The sequence below is a fragment of the Haematobia irritans genome, chromosome 1, assembly GCF_050003625.1.
Source record: "Haematobia irritans isolate KBUSLIRL chromosome 1, ASM5000362v1, whole genome shotgun sequence".
Taxonomy (NCBI): domain Eukaryota; kingdom Metazoa; phylum Arthropoda; class Insecta; order Diptera; family Muscidae; genus Haematobia; species Haematobia irritans.
Genome location: NC_134397.1, coordinates 97,844,815 through 97,864,199, shown reverse-complemented (window position 1 = coordinate 97,864,199; position 19,385 = coordinate 97,844,815). Strand labels below are relative to the sequence as shown.

At 34.5% G+C, this 19,385-nt stretch overlaps 2 protein-coding genes across 7 annotated transcripts; both read right to left on the bottom strand.

The window, feature by feature from the left end:
• Positions 1-1,026: 1,026 nt before the first annotated feature.
• LOC142221472 (uncharacterized) lies at positions 1,027-4,647 on the bottom strand. 6 transcript variants are annotated; one of them, XR_012718054.1, is made up of 5 exons: positions 2,481-4,625; positions 2,167-2,420; positions 1,870-2,111; positions 1,716-1,811; positions 1,027-1,221 (listed from the first exon to the last, which is right to left on the bottom strand). XR_012718054.1 is itself a non-coding variant. In XM_075291223.1 (4 exons), exons 2-4 carry the CDS (start codon positions 2,632-2,634, stop codon positions 1,109-1,111), a joined length of 366 nt encoding a protein of 121 aa, XP_075147338.1. In that variant the 5' UTR covers positions 2,635-3,344; positions 3,413-4,637; the 3' UTR covers positions 1,027-1,108. The 6 variants fall into 6 exon arrangements, 1 of the variants encoding a protein (XP_075147338.1); XR_012718053.1 differs by having other exon boundaries at positions 1,716-2,111; positions 2,481-4,628; XM_075291223.1 differs by lacking the exons at positions 1,716-1,811; positions 1,870-2,111 and having other exon boundaries at positions 2,326-2,420; positions 2,477-3,344; positions 3,413-4,637.
• A 1,565-nt stretch (positions 4,648-6,212) lies between these two features.
• Positions 6,213-7,762, bottom strand: CstF64 (cleavage stimulation factor subunit 2 CstF64). Its single transcript, XM_075291219.1, has 4 exons — positions 7,603-7,762; positions 7,468-7,546; positions 6,974-7,397; positions 6,213-6,917 (listed from the first exon to the last, which is right to left on the bottom strand). Exons 1-4 carry the CDS (start codon positions 7,658-7,660, stop codon positions 6,288-6,290), a joined length of 1,191 nt encoding a protein of 396 aa, XP_075147334.1. The 5' UTR covers positions 7,661-7,762; the 3' UTR covers positions 6,213-6,287.
• Positions 7,763-19,385: the final 11,623 nt, after the last annotated feature.

Genomic DNA, 19,385 nt, shown 5'->3' with positions numbered 1-19,385 from the left:
GTAAAATATAACATTTATACGACTATCACATCACATATAACATATTTTTATGCATTAATAAAAGATTGATGTTGAGTTACAAGTTGCAAGTGTGACGGCTACTATGTAAAACTTTTTTAGTATTTTCTTTGAAATTACTTTTGAGTTCCCATTGTATTTTTTGGTTGGACGATGTATTGAAGTGTGGCCAATGATATTGATAAGCGACGACATTGACATAGGATAGGGGTGTTTTCAAAATTACATAGGCGACGAAAATACCATGGATGACTGTAAAGTCATATGGGGTGGGCATAGCCTATTGAGACATTAACATCTGTCTCACACATAAAGCCGAAATTTAGAATTTAATTTGAAATGTAACGGTCGATGAATTTCCAAATATTACACTTCAATTCTGATTCATTTTTTTTGTCTATCCACTTCTGTAACTGTCAGTTCGATTTAAATAAAATATGGTACGATAATTATTTTGTGATGCCTTCAGCGGAACAAGAATCCCCCCCATCCGGCGAGCTAAGCCGCAGCCGAGACCAATCGTACCAGTTCCGCGATTTCCATAAAGAATATGTCACAAATGGCGCCCAACAAAGTGGAGCTTCCTTATGGAGTGACACCCAAGTTAATGGACTGTCATCTCATTTTGAAGCCCATCATAACCATCCCTTGCAATTTTGTACAATCCCATAGCCCAAAACTCAATTGGAGAATTTGACCCAGGACGGTATCCCGGAAGGAACTTTAGTTCCATGCCGCGCTGTATCGATCTTCCGGTCTCTTCAAAAATTGAATCTCTTATCAAATCAAATTCCATTGACATTGAATCAAAAATCATAAATTAGTAAGGCTATATAGCTATATATTTATTTGTTTTTGTTCTAAAAGCAATGACAATTTGTATTTGATAACCAAGACAATTTTTTTTGTTACATTTTTAATTTTCATTTATGTAATTTTGGAAATTCTTCCCATTGAACATTGTTCTTATACCAGCCTTTTATTATAAAAGAAACACACATTCTTAAATTCGATTGGATTTTCCTTGTGTTTTATTGTTAAAACAACAAAAAGATAAAATTTTACAATTTTATGTTCACTAAATAAATTTCTAATTTCTAATTAGAAAAACTTCATTTCTTGAACTGTTAAAAACAATAATTGTATAACATTTCGGCAAACACGTCTCTAAAAGATCTGCTACAAAACTCAGCCAATGATTAACTGAAAAATAGAAGAAAAATGTAGATATTTGTAATAAGATTATATTACTAACATTGTTAAGTTTATAAATATATTAGACCTAACACTTATCTAACACTAACTGTTATATATATATTCTATTTTATTTAATTTATTCTACATGTAGTTTTTTTATCCCAAAGATTTGAATTCAAATTCTTCAACTTTGTATTCATTCGTTATTACGAAACAATGTTTCATTTTTTTTTACACGAATTTCTTCGTAATTCTTCTTTTTCTAATACTGTTCATATCCGAACAGAGCCTTGATCACTTCAGTATGTTTTTGGTTTCCATTTATGCTTTTTTCTAAATCTCCTTCGAATTGTCTTGGGAACAAGCTTACTTGGAAGGGTATGACAAATACAAAGGGCCATGGGTTCGAGTCTTTTACCATCCAAATCCCAAGTCGAATTAATTCCGGAACAAACCTAGGTAAAAGAAAGGACATCTCGTTGTATATATACTGTCCTTACCATATGAACATGATAATTCATCGGTCGTAGACGTGGGTACCCTACTATTAACGCAGCATCAACCTGGAAAAAGGGAATAGAAATACGAGGAAACCCCTGGGAAAAGAATGGGAATATGGACCCATGGAGACAGAAGATAATCACACAATACTACCTTATCAATCTCCATTTTTTTGTTCGTTCACTACGAAAGATCTCATTACGAGTTAGACGTTCTGATCATTTATTCCTACTCTCCAGTCATGATTTGTGTTTTATCTAGCATAATCAGAACTGTACTGTCTTCCCATCTATTTTGGGATGTTGCTAAGAAGGAGTAACGTGGACGACCAGACGACTCACTCAGGTTCAAAGGTAGGAAGAGGGTAACGTCATCATTGAAAAGGGAATTTTGGCCTGAGGATTATGTGACAAATTACGTACGAGTTTATGATGAGATAATTTCTGTTACCTTCCGTTATTTCCGTGGAACCAATATGTTTACTAATGTTAAGTCCGATTGAATTACATACCATATAATCATTCAAATACCTATCCAACATCCGTCAAAGTATGCATGATTCGAGTTGCTGTTAATTGATATTATCTATATATGAATTTACGGAATTACTTTGATTTGAGAAATCGGTTATCTCATATTGGCTAGACTTCCATAGAAGTGTATTTGCTAGGAACATGTTATTATTTGTATGAATGCCGCCAATTCTGCAAGAGGACAATTTTATCATTCCAGATTGATATCATGTTCTACAAATGGATACCTACAAATGATGGGTACTTCCACGCAAATTAAATTTCGTTTATGGACAATTATGACTACCTTCTCCGTAGGATCACAAGCGCACGTTACTTTTGAAGCAGACTCCTCTGCATGTAAATTTTCTATTTTGGAATTTTGTCTATCCATCGTGATACGCATTTGGTATTTACATTCAGTTTTGATATTTGTAAATAAACAACATTAGGAACCTACACGACATCAAATGCGCAACGGTCACATTTGACGGGCATGATGCTATAACATTTTTATGGGATTCCCAACTCTTTTCATCTACACAGGTTTCGTGAAAAGAGCTGGCTTTGTGACGGCTACTATGTAAAACTTTTTTAGTATTTTCTTTGAAATTACTTTTGAGTTCCCATTGTATTTTTTGGTTGGACGATGTATTGAAGTGTGGCCAATGATATTGATAAGCGACGACATTGACATAGGATAGGGGTGTTTTCAAAATTACATAGGCGACGAAAATACCATGGATGACTGTAAAGTCATATGGGGTGGGCATAGCCTATTGAGACATTAACATCTGTCTCACACATAAAGCCGAAATTTAGAATTTAATTTGAAATGTAACGGTCGATGAATTTCCAAATATTACACTTCAATTCTGATTCATTTTTTTTTGTCTATCCACTTCTGTAACTGTCATTTCGATTTAAATAAAATATGGTACGATAATTATTTTGTGATGCCTTCAGCGGAACAAGAATCCCCCCCCATCCGGCGAGCTAAGCCGCAGCCGAGACCAATCGTACCAGTTCCGCGATTTCCATAAAGAATATGTCACACAAGTTACATGTTGTAGCGTCTATCAGCCAGTGCTTTTATTCCCAATGGAGGCAGCGTGCCTGGAAAAATATTTGAAAAACTATCACTTTATTCCATTTGGAAAGTCAAAAATTATTCACCAATATACCTTTCGCAATTTTAAGCGAAATAACTATGTTTTTAGCACTTCATTATCATTTTTATTTAAATAAAATATAAGAAGCTAGTTGTGCTTGGTGTTTCACAAAATATAAAATGGCTCTTGTAACAATAGTGATGGCAAAATACTTCCATGTACATTTTGTACTTTTTGATATATTTACCCCATCACAGTTGGCGATAGTTGCAGTGTCACTTACGAGTCTGTGATAGCGATGATGATGAAATGGAACGTTGAAATGCTGGCAGGGATAAAATCGCATTCTTTTTTCGACTAAAACGTTCTTGAAGTTCAATAAAATCCTGTTTTTGACTATGTCTTTTACAAAATCCAGATTTTCTTCCCACATGAACATGTCTGTTTTGCCATATTTGTAAAAGACTATTAGCAAATAAGGTTGATAAAGACTTTCTCAAAATATAAAAATATTTTGTCAAAGCTATTGTACCATAAATCTGATATCGACTCAAAAACGTCTACACAAAAGGTACTAAATCATTCGCAGGGGTACTACGGTACTGACCGGGGTGAAAAAGTATTGAAAAAAGTACTATAGTACTGCATTTTCCATCCCTGCAGTTACTACGTACTCATTCGAACTTTCATTTTCAACAATGAAGAGATTAATGCGCTTTACACACTATCAGTTATTCCGGACGACAGTGCTCGTGTCGAACATATCCCATATATTGTGCAAATTATAAGTTAAGTCCGACGGCATAATCGATACTGCTGCATGTTTATGGGATCGATAACACATTTACCGATTATTTAGTCATCGCCGACAAGTCGTATCGATCCGACACACTGTAAGATTCTTTACAAACACCGACATTCCGTCCGGAATAACTGATAGTCTGTAATGCGCTTTACAGACTATCAGTTATTCCGGACGACAGTGCTCGTGTCGAACATATCCCATATATTGTGCACATTATAAGTTAAGTCCGAAGGTATAATCGATACTGCTGCATGTTTATGGGATCGATAACACATTTACCGATTATTTAGTCATCGCCGACAAGTCGTATCGATCCGACACACTGTAAGATTCTTTACAAACACCGACATTCCGTCCGGAATAACTGATAGTCTGTAAAGCGCATAAAGCGCATAAAGACGTATCTTAGAAATTCGACTAGCGAGAGTAGACTCAATGGATTGGCACTAATGTGCCGACTGAAGAAGTAATTGATTTATTTGCTGCCCAAAAAGCCCGTCGGCTCAATTTAATATTATAAAAATATTGTATACATACCTATACATAAATAAAATTTTCTACACATGAGATTATATGAATATTTTTTTTTAAGTTGAACCACCTGGGGAATGGCCCAAAGCAAATGTTCACAAAGTTTGTATTCCTTAAAATGGATTATTAAAGAAAAGTAATCGTGAAAAAATGACGATTTTAGCGGCTAAAGGTAAGTACTATGTTCGCTTTTCGCGTTGAAATTTTCGTGGTTACTTTATTAAAACAGTTCAATATAAAGCAGACAAATTAACTCAATTGATGCGTAGTTTCTTGTTCCTCTAGATTTCGGCAAGACTTTACAGGAATAAGTTTGTTTTCATTTATAATTTTGGTTATTTAAGGAAAAGTAATCGCGAAAATAAAGTGGTTTTCAACTCGAAAACCGAACATAGTACCTACCCTAAACTCGAACTTAATACCCACCTTTTAATGAAAATTATAATATAACTTGATGGGGAATAGGCTAAAGTAACTTTTTATACATTTTTATTCTTTGAAATGGATTAGTAAAGAAAAGTAATCGTGAATAAATTACGATTTTAAGGCCGGTACTCTGTTCGGTTTTCGAGTTCTGAAATAATCAAAATTATACATGAAAACAAACATATTCCTATTAAATCTTAACGAAATCTCGATAACAAAGAAGGTGCTTATCAATGGAGTTAACATTTCTGCTTTGAATTAAGCTATTTTAATAAAGTAATTGCCAAAATTTCAACGTAAAAAGGGAACATAGTACCGGCCTTTAGCGTCTAAAGCTGAGTACTATGATCAGTTTTCAAGCTGAGAACCAGCTTGTTTTCACGGTTACTTTTTTTTAATTAACTAATTTAGAAATATAAAATTATTTGCAATCAATTCCTTGGATCTTTTCCATCCATTATTTGGCAAGACTCGATCAAAATATAATCGTCTTCATAAATATATTTGTAGTTTTAACTTAGTGTTTTGGTGAAAAAACCGAACATAGTACTAACCTTAAACTCGAACTTAATACCTACCTTTAAGGTGAGTACTAATCTAAAATCTATAAAAGCAGAATAATATAATTTTAGGTTGGTATTAAGGTCGAGTTTAGCTGCTAAAATCGCCATTTTAAAGGATATAAACTTAATAAATAGTTGTCTCAGGTTATTCCCCATCAAGTTAAGGTGAGTACTATGTTCGAGTTTTTCACCAAAACAGTAAATTAAAAGTGCAAAAATATATATGAAGACGATAACATTTTTATCAAGTCTCTTAAAATTATGGATGGAAAAGATCCAATGTATTGATTGCGAACCATTTAATATTTCGAAATTAATTGATTAAAAAAAGTAACCACGAAAATAAGCTGGTTTTCAGCTTGAAAACTGAACATAGTACTCAGCTTTACATTAAAATTTGCATCAAAGAGGTATAATTTTACACATTTTTTTAATTGATTTATTTTAGCTGCTGAACTCGAACTTAGTACCCACCTTTAGCTGTTAAACTCGAACCCACCTTTAGGCGGTGTCTGCTGCTACTTCTTTCCCTTTTACCATTAGTAAGTATTTTTTAATTTCAGTTTTTTATTGGTATAGTGCATACAATTTGTAACATGATTGCATTCAAAGTGATTATCTTTTAACGCTGTGTGCTCTTTGCTATTTGTTCTTTTAAAACAAGTATACTTGTTCTTTGCTCTGGTGGAAGTTGGGATATTTGTTCATCTGTTAATTGCAAAACTTGCATTATTAGTGCTGCCTTTTCCTGATCTGAGGCGTCGTTTGGAAGGCCGCAATTTGAAGCCAGACGATTTTGTAGCTGCTGTTGAGTACTTTGTTGCACAGATTGAATAGGAGCTGTTGTACCAGTGGCTCGCAAACGTGGATCCATTGGCCTTTGCCTAGGATCTGTTGGAAATGTTGAAGTAGTTGCCAATGATTGTTGGATCTGGCGTTGGTTTCTTGGATCCATGAGCGGTGGGGGAACTGGGTTTGGCATGGTTCGTAAATCTTGGTCCAAGTTACGACCGAGACGATGATCAATTGTAGATTGCGGTACCATATTCGAACTAGCCATTGACCTTAGATCAACATCATTTCCTTGCAAGGAGTTGAAGTTTGGAGCAGAAATAGAAGCACTTATTGTTGGAGGAGGAATAACTGCTGATTGCTGTGCTGAGTTAATTACTTGTGTTGTTCCACTTGTTGATGAATTTAAAGGCTTAGACCCCAAAACAGGAGGCATCTGGTTTGCTTTAAACAACATGCCCTGAAAATAAAGCACTTTTATATACAAATATTTAAAAAGAAGAGCAATATACTAACCAAAGCAGTAGGTGGGTCAACAATTCGCATTACCACCATTGCTTGCAGTAATGCATATGCAAGTTGAGGATTCAGCATCAGCATTTGTCGTGCTTCAGATGGATTGTTTTGAATACAGAGTTTCATTTGCTTCATCAGTTCAAACATTTGCTCTGGAGGTAAAGAAGCAACAGTTTTCGTTATTATTTCTGGGGCTTGTTCTGGTTCACAGTGGTCCCCATAAGGATTTTCCACCTGAGGCCCTTGTAACAATTGCTGCATTTCCATTCGAGATTTTTCCGTACATGCATTGTCAACCCGAAGAGTTCTGCCACCAATTTCGTACCCGTTTAGATTTCTCATAGCGCTCAACGCGGTTTCTTGGTCTTTATACTCGCAAAAACCAAAACCTTTCGGCTTTCCGCTTTCACGATCAAATACAAGTCTTAGGCGAAATATTAAATTTACAATAATATAAAAATAAAATCTACAAACGTAATCATGTTTTAGCATACTTTAAGGAGACAACTGGACCAACTTCACTAAATATTTCCTTTAACTTTTCCTCGGTTGCCTCATATGGAATATTGCCCACTGCAAAATAATATTGTTGAAGAATATTTATATATGATATAATTGTTTTAACTCACCGAAGACGGATCGCATGGATTTATCCATTATACTCTGATCTGAATTTTTATCCCCCATCGCTTTATGATTTCAACAACTGCAAAACTGATTAAAATTAACTTAGAATCACAAAAGGATTTTTTGACACCAAAGTTGTAGTGTTGGGAAAGTAACGAGTATTAGATTACAAGTACTCGTTACTGACTAATGTTTTGAGTACTCGTCACTATTATATGAGAACTCAATATCAGGGCTGTTTTCTTTTTGCACTGGATGCAACATTTGTATGAGCTATCCAGAACATCGTTACACTGGTGTTCTATCCAGAACATCTCATCAGTGCAAGTCGCGCCGATTTTGCCAGATTTTATTTTGATAAAGGGACGCTTCATCGATTCACAATAGCAATTTATTGTGAATAATTTGTCGAAAAACATGAAATTCAAAGTGGTACAGTGCCATAAATAATCGCAGCGTTAAATATTTATTATTAATTGGAGCATTTCATACATTAAAAATGCAAGATTTCACTTCTTTTCTGTGATTGTTTTTAAACAGCTGATTTCAGTGTTGCATATTTTTGGAGATATCCTGGATAAACGAGTACTCTGTTTTCTTTTAGTCCTTCACGGCTTAGCATATCCAGTGCTAAAGAAAACAGCCCTATCGTTGTTTTTTCATTTCAGCTTAAAACCATGCATTGACTAAATTACAAGTGTAGCTTAAACAACAGAGGAAAAGAATGTTTGTCAAATTCATTTGGGCAAAGCCCTATAGACTGCAAGATGGTTGGATGGACTCACGTTTCGGAATTACCACATTCTTTATCAGCATCCTCTACTTGCAGCAAAACTATCAACCAATTATCAGAATAAATTCAGGCAGTTCATTAAACCCAACAATGAACCACACTTGAACCTTCCGAAAAAAGGTTTTGCATGATAGCCGGCTTATGCCGAAATAAATTCGTACAAACACATCTCTTTTCCTATGCCACTGTCAAATCATTGATTTGAGTGCAGTTGGCTGGGTTTATTTTGAGCGTGCTCCCTCTTTTTTTCATTCGTTTTGTTTTGTTATTGTTAGTTTTGTTCTTTAAGCATTGTTGCTGTTTTTTGATTTCAGCTTAAAACCATCCCAATAAACACAAACGTTTGAAAAATACTAAATTTCAACAATTTTTAAAACATTTTTTCAAAGGATTAGAGTAATATTCAAGTTGAGAAATTGTTGAGAAAATCGCGTTCTCAACAAAAAACAGACATTACCCTCAACAGTGAAATTCAACACATTAGCAATAATATCTCAAGTGTTATCCTCAAATTGAAATGCATCGCTACTCAATAATTTGTCAAACAATTTTCGATGCGAGTCAAATTCAAAATTAACATCGTTACAAATACCTGTCAACCTGAATTTGTATGAATGATATCCCCACTTCAAATTGAAAGTCAAAGCCAAAATTCTATGAATTTTGTATAATTTATTCATTTTCATCAAAATAAAATATATAATAATACACTATACTACATAATACACTACAATACCAATTGATAAATAATAATCTTATTAAACATATCAACAAATCAGAACAAAAAAAAAACAACAAAACTTTAAATATCTTAGACATTATTAGTAAACACTTTTGCATTGATAATTCGATTTCCTTCCTTTTGGTTCCTTCCTTTTATTAACATTTATTTATTTTATTACATTTATTTAAGGGGTAACGGGTCCGGCGAAGAGGAATCCCAAAGAAAAGTAGTTGGTGAAGGTCATGGTAGAGATAGAGAAGAATCTGAAATAATAATATTAAAAAATAGAATTACTAATAGGAATAACAGTAGTAATAAAGGGAGTAATGAATTGAATATTAGGCAAATAAGACCTTGGCACATTATGATGAAGGAATATTTACAAACTAGAGATAGGATTTTTAATGAAGTAAATGAAGTTTCTGAGTATAGTTTAGTTAGTGAAGAATGTGTGAATAGGGTAGGTCCAAATGAATTGCTAGAGACAAATAATAATGGATGTTCAAAACGGAATAACAAGAGAATATTTAGAGCTAGGGAACGTTTTAAGGTTAGGAAAAGACTTAGGCGCGAGATTGCGGCAACAACACTGTATGAGGGCGAAGAAACACGATTGTATTTAAAAATAAAGATTGGTGAAGAGGTAGTTCAGGGGTTGCTAGATAGTGGAGCAACTGTGACTTGCCTGGGCGAAGGATGTTTGGAGTTGGTTGAGCGAGCCCAAATCCCTATCTATAACTTCTCAGCTACCGTGGGCACGGCAGATGAAACGCCTCATCGTGTGGTCGGCCGCATTCGAGCGCCTGTCAAGTTAGGGAAAATTGAAAGTGAGGTAACTTTCTTTTTGGTTCCAACCTTGAGTAAGGCACTATATCTCGGGATTGATTTCATGAAGAAATACAATTTACTAGCCGGTGTTGAGTGCTTATCGCTCGAGGAAGAGTCGGGTGAGGCTTCAATGGACCCATCGCAACACCAGTTAAGCAGCGAGGAGAAGAAAAGTTTGGAGGAGGTCATAGCTCATTTTCTGTCGTTTGAAATTAGGGGACTGGGCAAAACATCATTAGAAACACACGCCATTGCCACGGCAGATGCTGTATCAGTTAAGCAGCGTCATTATCCTGTATCCCCAGCAGTGCAGAGTCTGATGTATGCAGAGCTGGATAGGATGCATGACATGAAGGTCATTGAGCCCAGTGAAAGTCCCTGGAATAACCCGGTTACTTTGGTCCGTAAAGGCGCAAAGAACTGGTTATGCTTAGATGCCAGGAATCTCAATGCCCTTACTGTCAAGGATGCCTATCCTCTCCCAAATATAGAAGGCCTTCTCAGCCGGCTGGGCGATACACACTTCATTTCGAGTGTGGATTTGAAAGATGCTTTTTGGCAAATTCCACTCGAAATGAAGAGTACCAGGACGACCCTTGTACCATTACGGTCATGCCTTTTGGGTTGTGTAATGCAGCTCAAAGGATGTGTCGTTTAATGGACAAGGCCATTCCTGCACATCTTCGTGAAAGGGTGTTTGTTTATCTTGATGATTTGCTCATAGTTGCCCCTGATTTCAAAACACATTTGGATCTTTTGAACCAAGTGGCAAAAGCTTTGAATGAGGCGGGGCTGATCATTAATGTGAACAAAAACGAAGCTTTGCTTCAAGGAGTTGCGCTAACTGGGATATATAGTTGGTGGGGGACAATGAAACCTGACCCTGACAAAATCTCGACGATAACGAGCTGTGAGTACCCAAAAAGTGTTAAACAAGTTAGACGTTTTATGGGCATGACAGGGTGGTACAGGCGGTTCATTGCAGATTACGCGTCAATAGCGGCACCGATATTTGCGACTTTGAAGAAGGGGCGGGGGTTTGAGTTTGGGAATGAAGCTAGGTTGGCGTTCGAACGGTTAAAGGAAGCTCTAACTAATAGTCCAGTTTTGAGGCACCCTGATTTTGAGAAAAGATTTTTTATTCAATGCGATGCATCAGATGTAGGAATTGGCGGTGTTTTATTTCAAAGAGACGAAGCGGGAGGAGAACATCCTATCGCATACGTTTCTCAGAAATTGACCCCACCACAAAAGAACTACTCCGTAACCGAAAGGGAGTACCTGGCCGTTGTGATGTCGATTAAAAAGTTTCGCCCTTATATTGAACTTATGCCTTTTACAATCATCCGCTATAGAGAAAGCCCATAATTCCAAGACGGCTGCCCACGGTGGTTTTCATAAAACCTTGGGTAGGCTGAAGGAATATTTTTGCTGGCCCAATATGAGTACACAAGTTAGACTTTTTGTTCAGAAGTGTCATCTGCACGCTCACAAAAAATCGCTTCTGTAACATATACTCCCAAACATATTTTGCTTCAAGCATATACATTTTTGGCTATTGCCCAAACATTTATATGTTTGATCTCTTCCAATATATAATATGTTTGAAAGCATATTGGTCTAAACAATATATGTTTGGGTAGTCAATTTCCAAACATGTTATTATGTGAACATATAATATGTTTGGAAGCATTTTGCACCCAAAAATATTATATGCTTAAAAAAATTGTCCCAAACAATATTGTGCTCAAAATTTTATTTATTTATTTATTTATATATAAATATATTTACAATCATAATGAATTATGAAAATAAACAGGTAATATAGGTGCTAACAACATAGGTTTTCGATCTGAATGCTCAAAGTTTTGTTTCTGCCCAATTGTATATTCCCCGACATCTTTCTCACTTCCACGAGATTTTTTAGTTCTTAGCACCTTTTTCTGTAATACAAACATTGTAGAAGAAATTATTCAATTTTATGATTTTTTTATTTTAATTTTACCTTTTGCCGGACGGGGATTCGAACAGCGGACCACACAGTTTGTAAGGATCAAAGAAGTAGCTGATCAATTGCCCAAGGAAAAATAAAATGTTAATTTTGTAATAACAAGCAACAACCACCAACTTAATTCAATATCGCTCCCTGTTAAATAGCGCTCCAATCTACTAAACACATATATGTTTATAGGCTATTTCTAAATTAATATATGTTTGCATTCAAGCATATTATATTTACAAACATTGTATGTCCCAAACATAATATGTTCTAACATATTAACATATATGTCCCAAACATGTTATGCTAGTTTATGAACATTATATGCTTGCACTCAAAAATATTGTGTTTAAAATTTTGTGTTCCAAACATATAATGTTTATAGCCAAACATATGAAAAACAGTCTTTTTCAACCGTGTGTGTAAAGAGACAAAACCTAACAACCAACGAATGCGACAGCCAATGGAGGCAGAAGTGAAAATAGATCGCCCGTTCCAGAAAATCTATATAGATTTTCTAGGTCCTTATGTCCGTTCTAAAACTGGTAATAGTTTTATTTTTATCGTTCTCGATCATGTGACCAGATATGTATTATTGAAGCCAATGACCAAAGCCAGCACTAGGAATGTAATTAAATGTCTAGAGGCTGAGGTGTTCCACAAGTTTGGTGTTCCAGAGACCATTTTGTCCGATAATGGGAAACACTTTACAGGGAAGGATTTCGGGGCAAATGCTTCTGAACGAGTAAATCAGTCAATATTGGTTGCAATAAGGGCCTATCTTAAGGAGGATCAGAGAGATTGGGACCAAAATCTGTCCGCTATTGAGTGTGCGCTACGATCGTCTGTACACTCCTCGATTGGCATGACTCCATACTTTGCATTGTTTGGCACTAATATGGTTACTCACGGTAGCGTTTATAGGCTGGCTAGGAAGTTGGATTCCATGAAAGACCCTGAGTTTAGTGCTTTACCCAAGGCAAGCCATTTGGAACTGGTGAGAAAAGAGGTTGGCAAGCGACTAGAAAAAAGTTACCGCGATAGAGCCCGTAGATACAACGTTCGCGCGAGAAAGATAAAATTTATTCAGGGCAGGAAGTTCTCCGTCGAAATCATCAACTGAGTGACTTCAGCAAGAATATAAACGCCAAGATGAATAAAAAATATTTAAAATGCAGAATCGTGAAACCGGTTGGAAATTGTTTGTACGAAATCGAGGATCTAAAAGGAAAATCTTTGGCCGTTTATCACGCGAAGGATCTTAAACAATAAGGTTTGCTGTCCGAAATGTGTAATAGAAGGGAATAATAGAAAAGTAGTAATTCAGTGACTTACCTCAGTAGCAATTTTCATCATCTCGGTGTCCAAGGTCGTTAGTTATTAAGTTTAGAGTAGGGATCTGTGAAATAGGAAATTTCAAGAAATTAGTTAAAATAATTTTAATGAAATACTGATTAATTCTTACCTGATATTATAAAAGGTGATATGCCTCGATTAAGGAGAAAGTCGATATGGAGTGGATATAATATAAGTAGAGAACCATCGAGCTAGGAAAAAACAAGGCTGTTGTATAGGTATATAAATGCAACGAGACAAAAGTAGGTGAAATTTCGGTTGATTGGTATATACTATCGTAATATAGTTTGATGCGAACATTAGAATATATGTGAACAGGAGTTGGGGATGGCGATAATAATGGAGTAATATTTTCGGTTGATATATATGAAATTGAGGTGGCATGTAAAAGTTTTGTCATGAGGTACTTACCGTGAACTTACCTGTTTTTCCGGGATGTGTTGATAGTTATTGGCATAGATGGCCTCTACATTCGCGAGTGCGGGACTGTTCCACGGTTTCATCAGAGGAGGTGATGCACACACAAGTTGTGACTAAGATATGCCACTTCACTCGGTTATCGAAGTCGATCGAACCACGGGAGAACACACTTGTACACCTAACGATGGGGACCCGTCCTTTTATCTCTATGGCATTAAGGGACATATGGAACGCATGATCTCGGGTGGCGAGCAACCAAAGGTTGAACGAAGTCATAGAGGATACCACAAAGTGTACCAACTACTGAACAGTAATTAGTCATTTCCTTGTGTGTGCATTTCACCGCTGTTTTGGCCACGTACTTAGTCTATGCACTCAAGCGATAGGGCTTCCAGGAAGGTTTTCTGCTGTTATTAATTGCTGAGAATAGAAAAGAAGCTTGCAAAAAGGGGTTATTAAAAGAGATTAGGAATTTAAACGCCAAGTTAAATGTAAATCAAAATCAAATCGAAATTTGAAGTGAAAATAGAATGTAATTAAATTAAAATAAAAGGAACAAATTTAATCTGAAATATGAAAGAAGTATTAAAGGACAAATCAAGTTACAATTTTCAGCGCAATAAAGGTGAATCGAATTTATGTCAAACCCAATACAGTAGAGATTCAAATCAATTTTTGTATTTTTAAAAGCAGAAATTAGATTCCATTCAAAAATATGTCTAATCTGATTCCACTCAAAATTATATCGAGGTCAATCAGGATCAAAATAATGTAAAATCGAATTTAATTTGGATGCAAAGCGTGTGAAGCCAAAACGAGGCAAATCAAAACGTAACGAAATCACATACACAGAGTCAAGTCGAATTTACATAACATTCAAAGCATTTTCAAGTAGAGACAGTAAGGGAAGGACTTTAATGGACTTACATTAAATTACTTCAAATTAAATCAAAAGCTAAGATATAAACTGAAACTAAATTGCTGTTAAATTTAAATAAAATTAAAATACAAATTTGAGTTAAAAATATTGGCTTGATTTATGATAAAGTTAATTAGTAGGGTGGAATGAAGTAAATTAGACTTGAACCCAAATAAACGAAATTTAAACTAGGGTTAAAATTAAATTAAAAAAAATTTAAGCTAGAATTAAAATTAATTCGATACACTTGAACTCAGGAGACATTAAATTAAATGATTTTAAACAAAAATTAAATCCAATTTGAGCAGATTTAATTAAAAGCGAATAAATGGGATACTTTCAGCACAACCGAAATTCAGATCATTTGCGATCAATGTCGACATGAGTTCGAATCATAATAAGGCTATAATATTAGGAGAGGATAGATTAATTCAAATTAAATAGGACTACATTAAAAAAAGGGTTAAACCACACTCAAACAAACTTCAAGTAATTCTCCTATCCAAATAAAAATTAAAACTCAGACCAAAAGCTTAGGCACAGACTCAAGTCCAAGTGAAACCGAAACAAGTCAAAATAGAATCAATCAGATAAAAATTCAAATCGAACTGAGTAAAGTCAATTTGAATTGAAATACGACACATTTGAATTCACGGCATTTTCACAACAAATTCATATCACTGTTCAGTATAGATAAATTCAATTTTTAGTAGCTTGGAAACAAACCAAACTCATTTAAAGTGAGAATACACTCATTCATTTAAAATTTGGAAAAAATCAATTAGATTCAGTTTTAAAATAGAATTGAGTCAACTTGGATCACTTTCAAATCGAAATTATATCAAATTGCAAACTGAGTAAATTTGACATAAAATCCAAGTTGATTTGAAAATGAAATCAAGTCGAAGTCAAGACTTTTCAATTTGAGGCAAATACAAGCTGAATTCAAAGATAACGCTAGCAAAATTCACATGAAATTCACACAAGAGAAATTAAAGTAAATTCAATATTTAAGTGATAAGGCTAATTATATCATGAGGATCAAGAGCTTGTGGAAAGAAAATGGATAAAAAGAAAGTTAATAGATCGATTATTTTTTTTTAACACGAAAGTAAAACTAATTTTAACGTAAGATATAGTAATTTAAATCAAAATTAGGATAATTTCTAATGTATAGCTACAGAAGTAAAGGGCAATGTAAAGGCCGGTATGCACCTCTAGCGAAAAATTTCATTCCCATAAGAAATGCATTGCTATTTATGCTAACGAAATTTTCGGTAGCGTTCAATTTCGTAAGCTGGTACGCACCTCTAATGAAAATAACAGGGTTGTCAAAAGCATATTTTGGCAGCAAACATTTAATTTATTACAATCATTGTGCGCGTAAAAGTTTTAAAAGGTCTGTAAATAATAAACAATTTATTTGAGGAATATTTGGAACATATATTAACAATTTTTAAAAGCGATTACCTGGTTTAAAATTTGTGTTTACAGCCCTGTTTTTTTGTTGTAGACTTAAATGAATTTTTGCTACCGAAAATTTCGCTAGAGGTGCATACCGGCCTTAAAGCAAAAGGATGAGGGAAAACCTGGAATGGTAGTGAAATTAGACTTACCAACGGAAATATAATTTTTCGTGATTGCCGGGAAATCTGTGGAACATTTGATGTTTTTGAGCGCTTCGAAGTCAGGCGATGCGTTGTTTTTTTTGTTGACTCATGTAGACTGGTATTATGATTATTGTTTACGGCACCCAGAAGTGTTTATGGCGGACATATTTTTGAGTTTTTATGTATGTATGTATTTGCATATATATGCATATATAATTCGTGTGTCACGTTGGTATTATTTCTTGTTTGGTACAGTTACATCTTTCTTGCACAAAGTTTCACACGCAATATTCAGTTTAGTATATTTATTTTCATTTTAGCTCTTTTGGATTTAAGTCACTTGGCGCAATATGCATCTTTAGTTTGAGTTATAGCTTCTCACACGTTTTTTTTAAACATTTTTATTTCATGATTTGCATGTAGTTTCTATCTCTTTTGAACCACTGTAGCAATGAATTATCCTATTTACGCATACACAGGTGCGTACAACTGGTTTTGATTACGGTACCATTCATTTGTATCGGTGACAGATATTTTGATATTACACCCAGAAAAAAGTGACCTCTTCTTTAAGTTAAAATGAACTCATTGTGAAGAAAGTTGAACTTCGTATAGCGCCCAAGGCCTTTTTTATTTTTTTGAACGATGTGATTTTCGTAGAAATTAGGAATAATGCATTCCATATATTAGTTAACATTTTCCTATATTTATATACCACTATACTACAGAATGAAAAAATTTAACTAATTTGAATTCATATATGGAATGATTTTATTGAAATTTTTTCATTCATTTCGACAAATCTTACACATTTGTGGTAAAACTTTTACTTCATAATTAGAACTGCTTACCTTCGTTTTTAAATACAATTTTATTTATTTCTATAAGCAATTTTATCTTCAATAAAAGACATGTTTTATTAATATATTGAATATATTTATTAAGAATCAACAGAACCGAATCTCTTTGAAATATTAGTTTATTATTCCACTATTTCCAATTTCCGTGTGATATTATCAACTGTAAACACACACTTTTTCTTCTTCTTGTACTTTTCACTTTTAATAAGTTGCTGCCTAACGATTTTGTCCTCCTTTTACAATTTCAATACCTACAAACATAAAAAATCATAAAACGTTTTTGTTGCAAAAGGTTAGCGTCACTGAATACTACCTGATAATTGAAGATTCCAAAATGAAGACAAATGAAAGGGTTGTTATTCTGCTGGTGTTTCTTTCTTTATACACTATCACGAACATTGATAGATTTATTTAAAAAAACGAAAATTTTTCTCACTAATTTAAAATAACAAATATTTTATATATTTTATTTGTTATTTATTATATTATTTTACCAAATTGAATTTATTTACTAATACAGTACATACGCGTTGTCCATCGTGCTCCGTATAAGCTGCCCAGTACTTTGGCCAGAGGTGTCTGTTGGTGTTAAAACAGGTATCAAACAATACGTGAATGTCACGGGAAGACCCACATGGTAAAGATAGTGCATTAGTACACAGCGATTAACAATAAATGAGGAAAAACTTAAAATAATTTGTTAACATTTTCACAAAATTCACTGGAAGTAATTAAACTTTTCTGTTAACCGGTGAGCATTTGGATAAATAAATACCCACCACAACAAACAACAGCTGATCACAACCATATGCATAGACCAAGGAAGGTATAGACATCTCAAGTGAATTCACAGCGCTGTAGTTTGTCTGCACACCGTAGATGGCTCTTTTTCGTCTGCAATTGAGTGATTTTTTTAATTTGGCTTTAATTCGTTTTCTTTCCTTTGTTCTTTCGTTGAAACACCAAATATTGTGAAAGTTTATAAAATACTATTCATCCACACCTTTTTTGTAATGCAAATTGACTAATTTATACGGTCATTCTCGTTTTCCAAAAATAAATTGAGTCATTTGACTGCGCAATTGAGTGGAATGACTGCGCACTGCAAATAAACAAAACCATGGTGAATTATCAAGGTATGTCTCTATCATAGACCAAGAAAATATAGAGACATACCTTGATAATTCACCATGGTTTTGTTTATTTGCAGTGCGCAGTCATTCCACTCAATTGCGCAGTCAAGTGACTCAATTTCTTTTTGGAAAACGAGAATAACCGTATAAATTAGTCAATTTGCATTACAAAAAAAGGTGTGGATGAACAGTATTTTATAAACTTTCACAATATTTGGTGTTTCAACGAGAGAACAAAGGAAAGAAAACAAATTAAAGCCAAATTAAAAAATCACTCAATTGCAGACGAGAAAGAGCCATCTACGGTGTGCAGACAAACTACAGCGCTGTGAATTCACTTGAGATGTCTATACCTTCCTTGGTCTATGGTCTCTATATTTTCTTGGTCTATGCCATATGAGCACTGGTCGATGTTACACACAAATTTAAAGTAATAATTCACAACAACATTATATGACCCAATAGGGACAGATCATTTTAACACAGCGGCCGTTAACTTTTCAATTTACAATAGCACCAATCTGCTACATCTAATTTCCGAAAATCGAATAACATTTAAAACTACTATAAAGCAAACAACAAAGAGAAATTGAGCATTGTGATGCAAATGACTGTCCTCCAACAACAGCAGAAACATCAACACCACAAAAGAGACTCACAGTGTTGAATCATCTATCTGCAGCACCACGCAGAACGAGAGAGCTATTTCAAGACTCTCTGCACAATGTATCAAAAACACCACGCACAACACTTTTTGAATCTCCCACACGCATATTGAATATTATTGATAAAAGGCTTGAAAAACATCAAGATGAAATCAAGCACATGATCCATCTCAGTGAACTTCGTTATATGAGTGAAATGGACAAACGAATGAGCGAAATCGACAAAAGAATAGATACTATGAAAATTGAAATAATAAATGATGTAAAAAATGAGCTTAAAGATATAAGCGTTAGTGTTAAAAGAGCAAATGAAGAGATCGACGTTTTGAAAGAGAGAATGCATAAATTGGAAACCTCTTCCCCAAACATAAATGAGATAAATGGTATAAAAGATGAAATAAAAAAGATTAATATGAAAATACTGCAACAAGGAAATGCTGGTGTAGCTTGCGATGTCCGGATTACTGGTATTCCATGT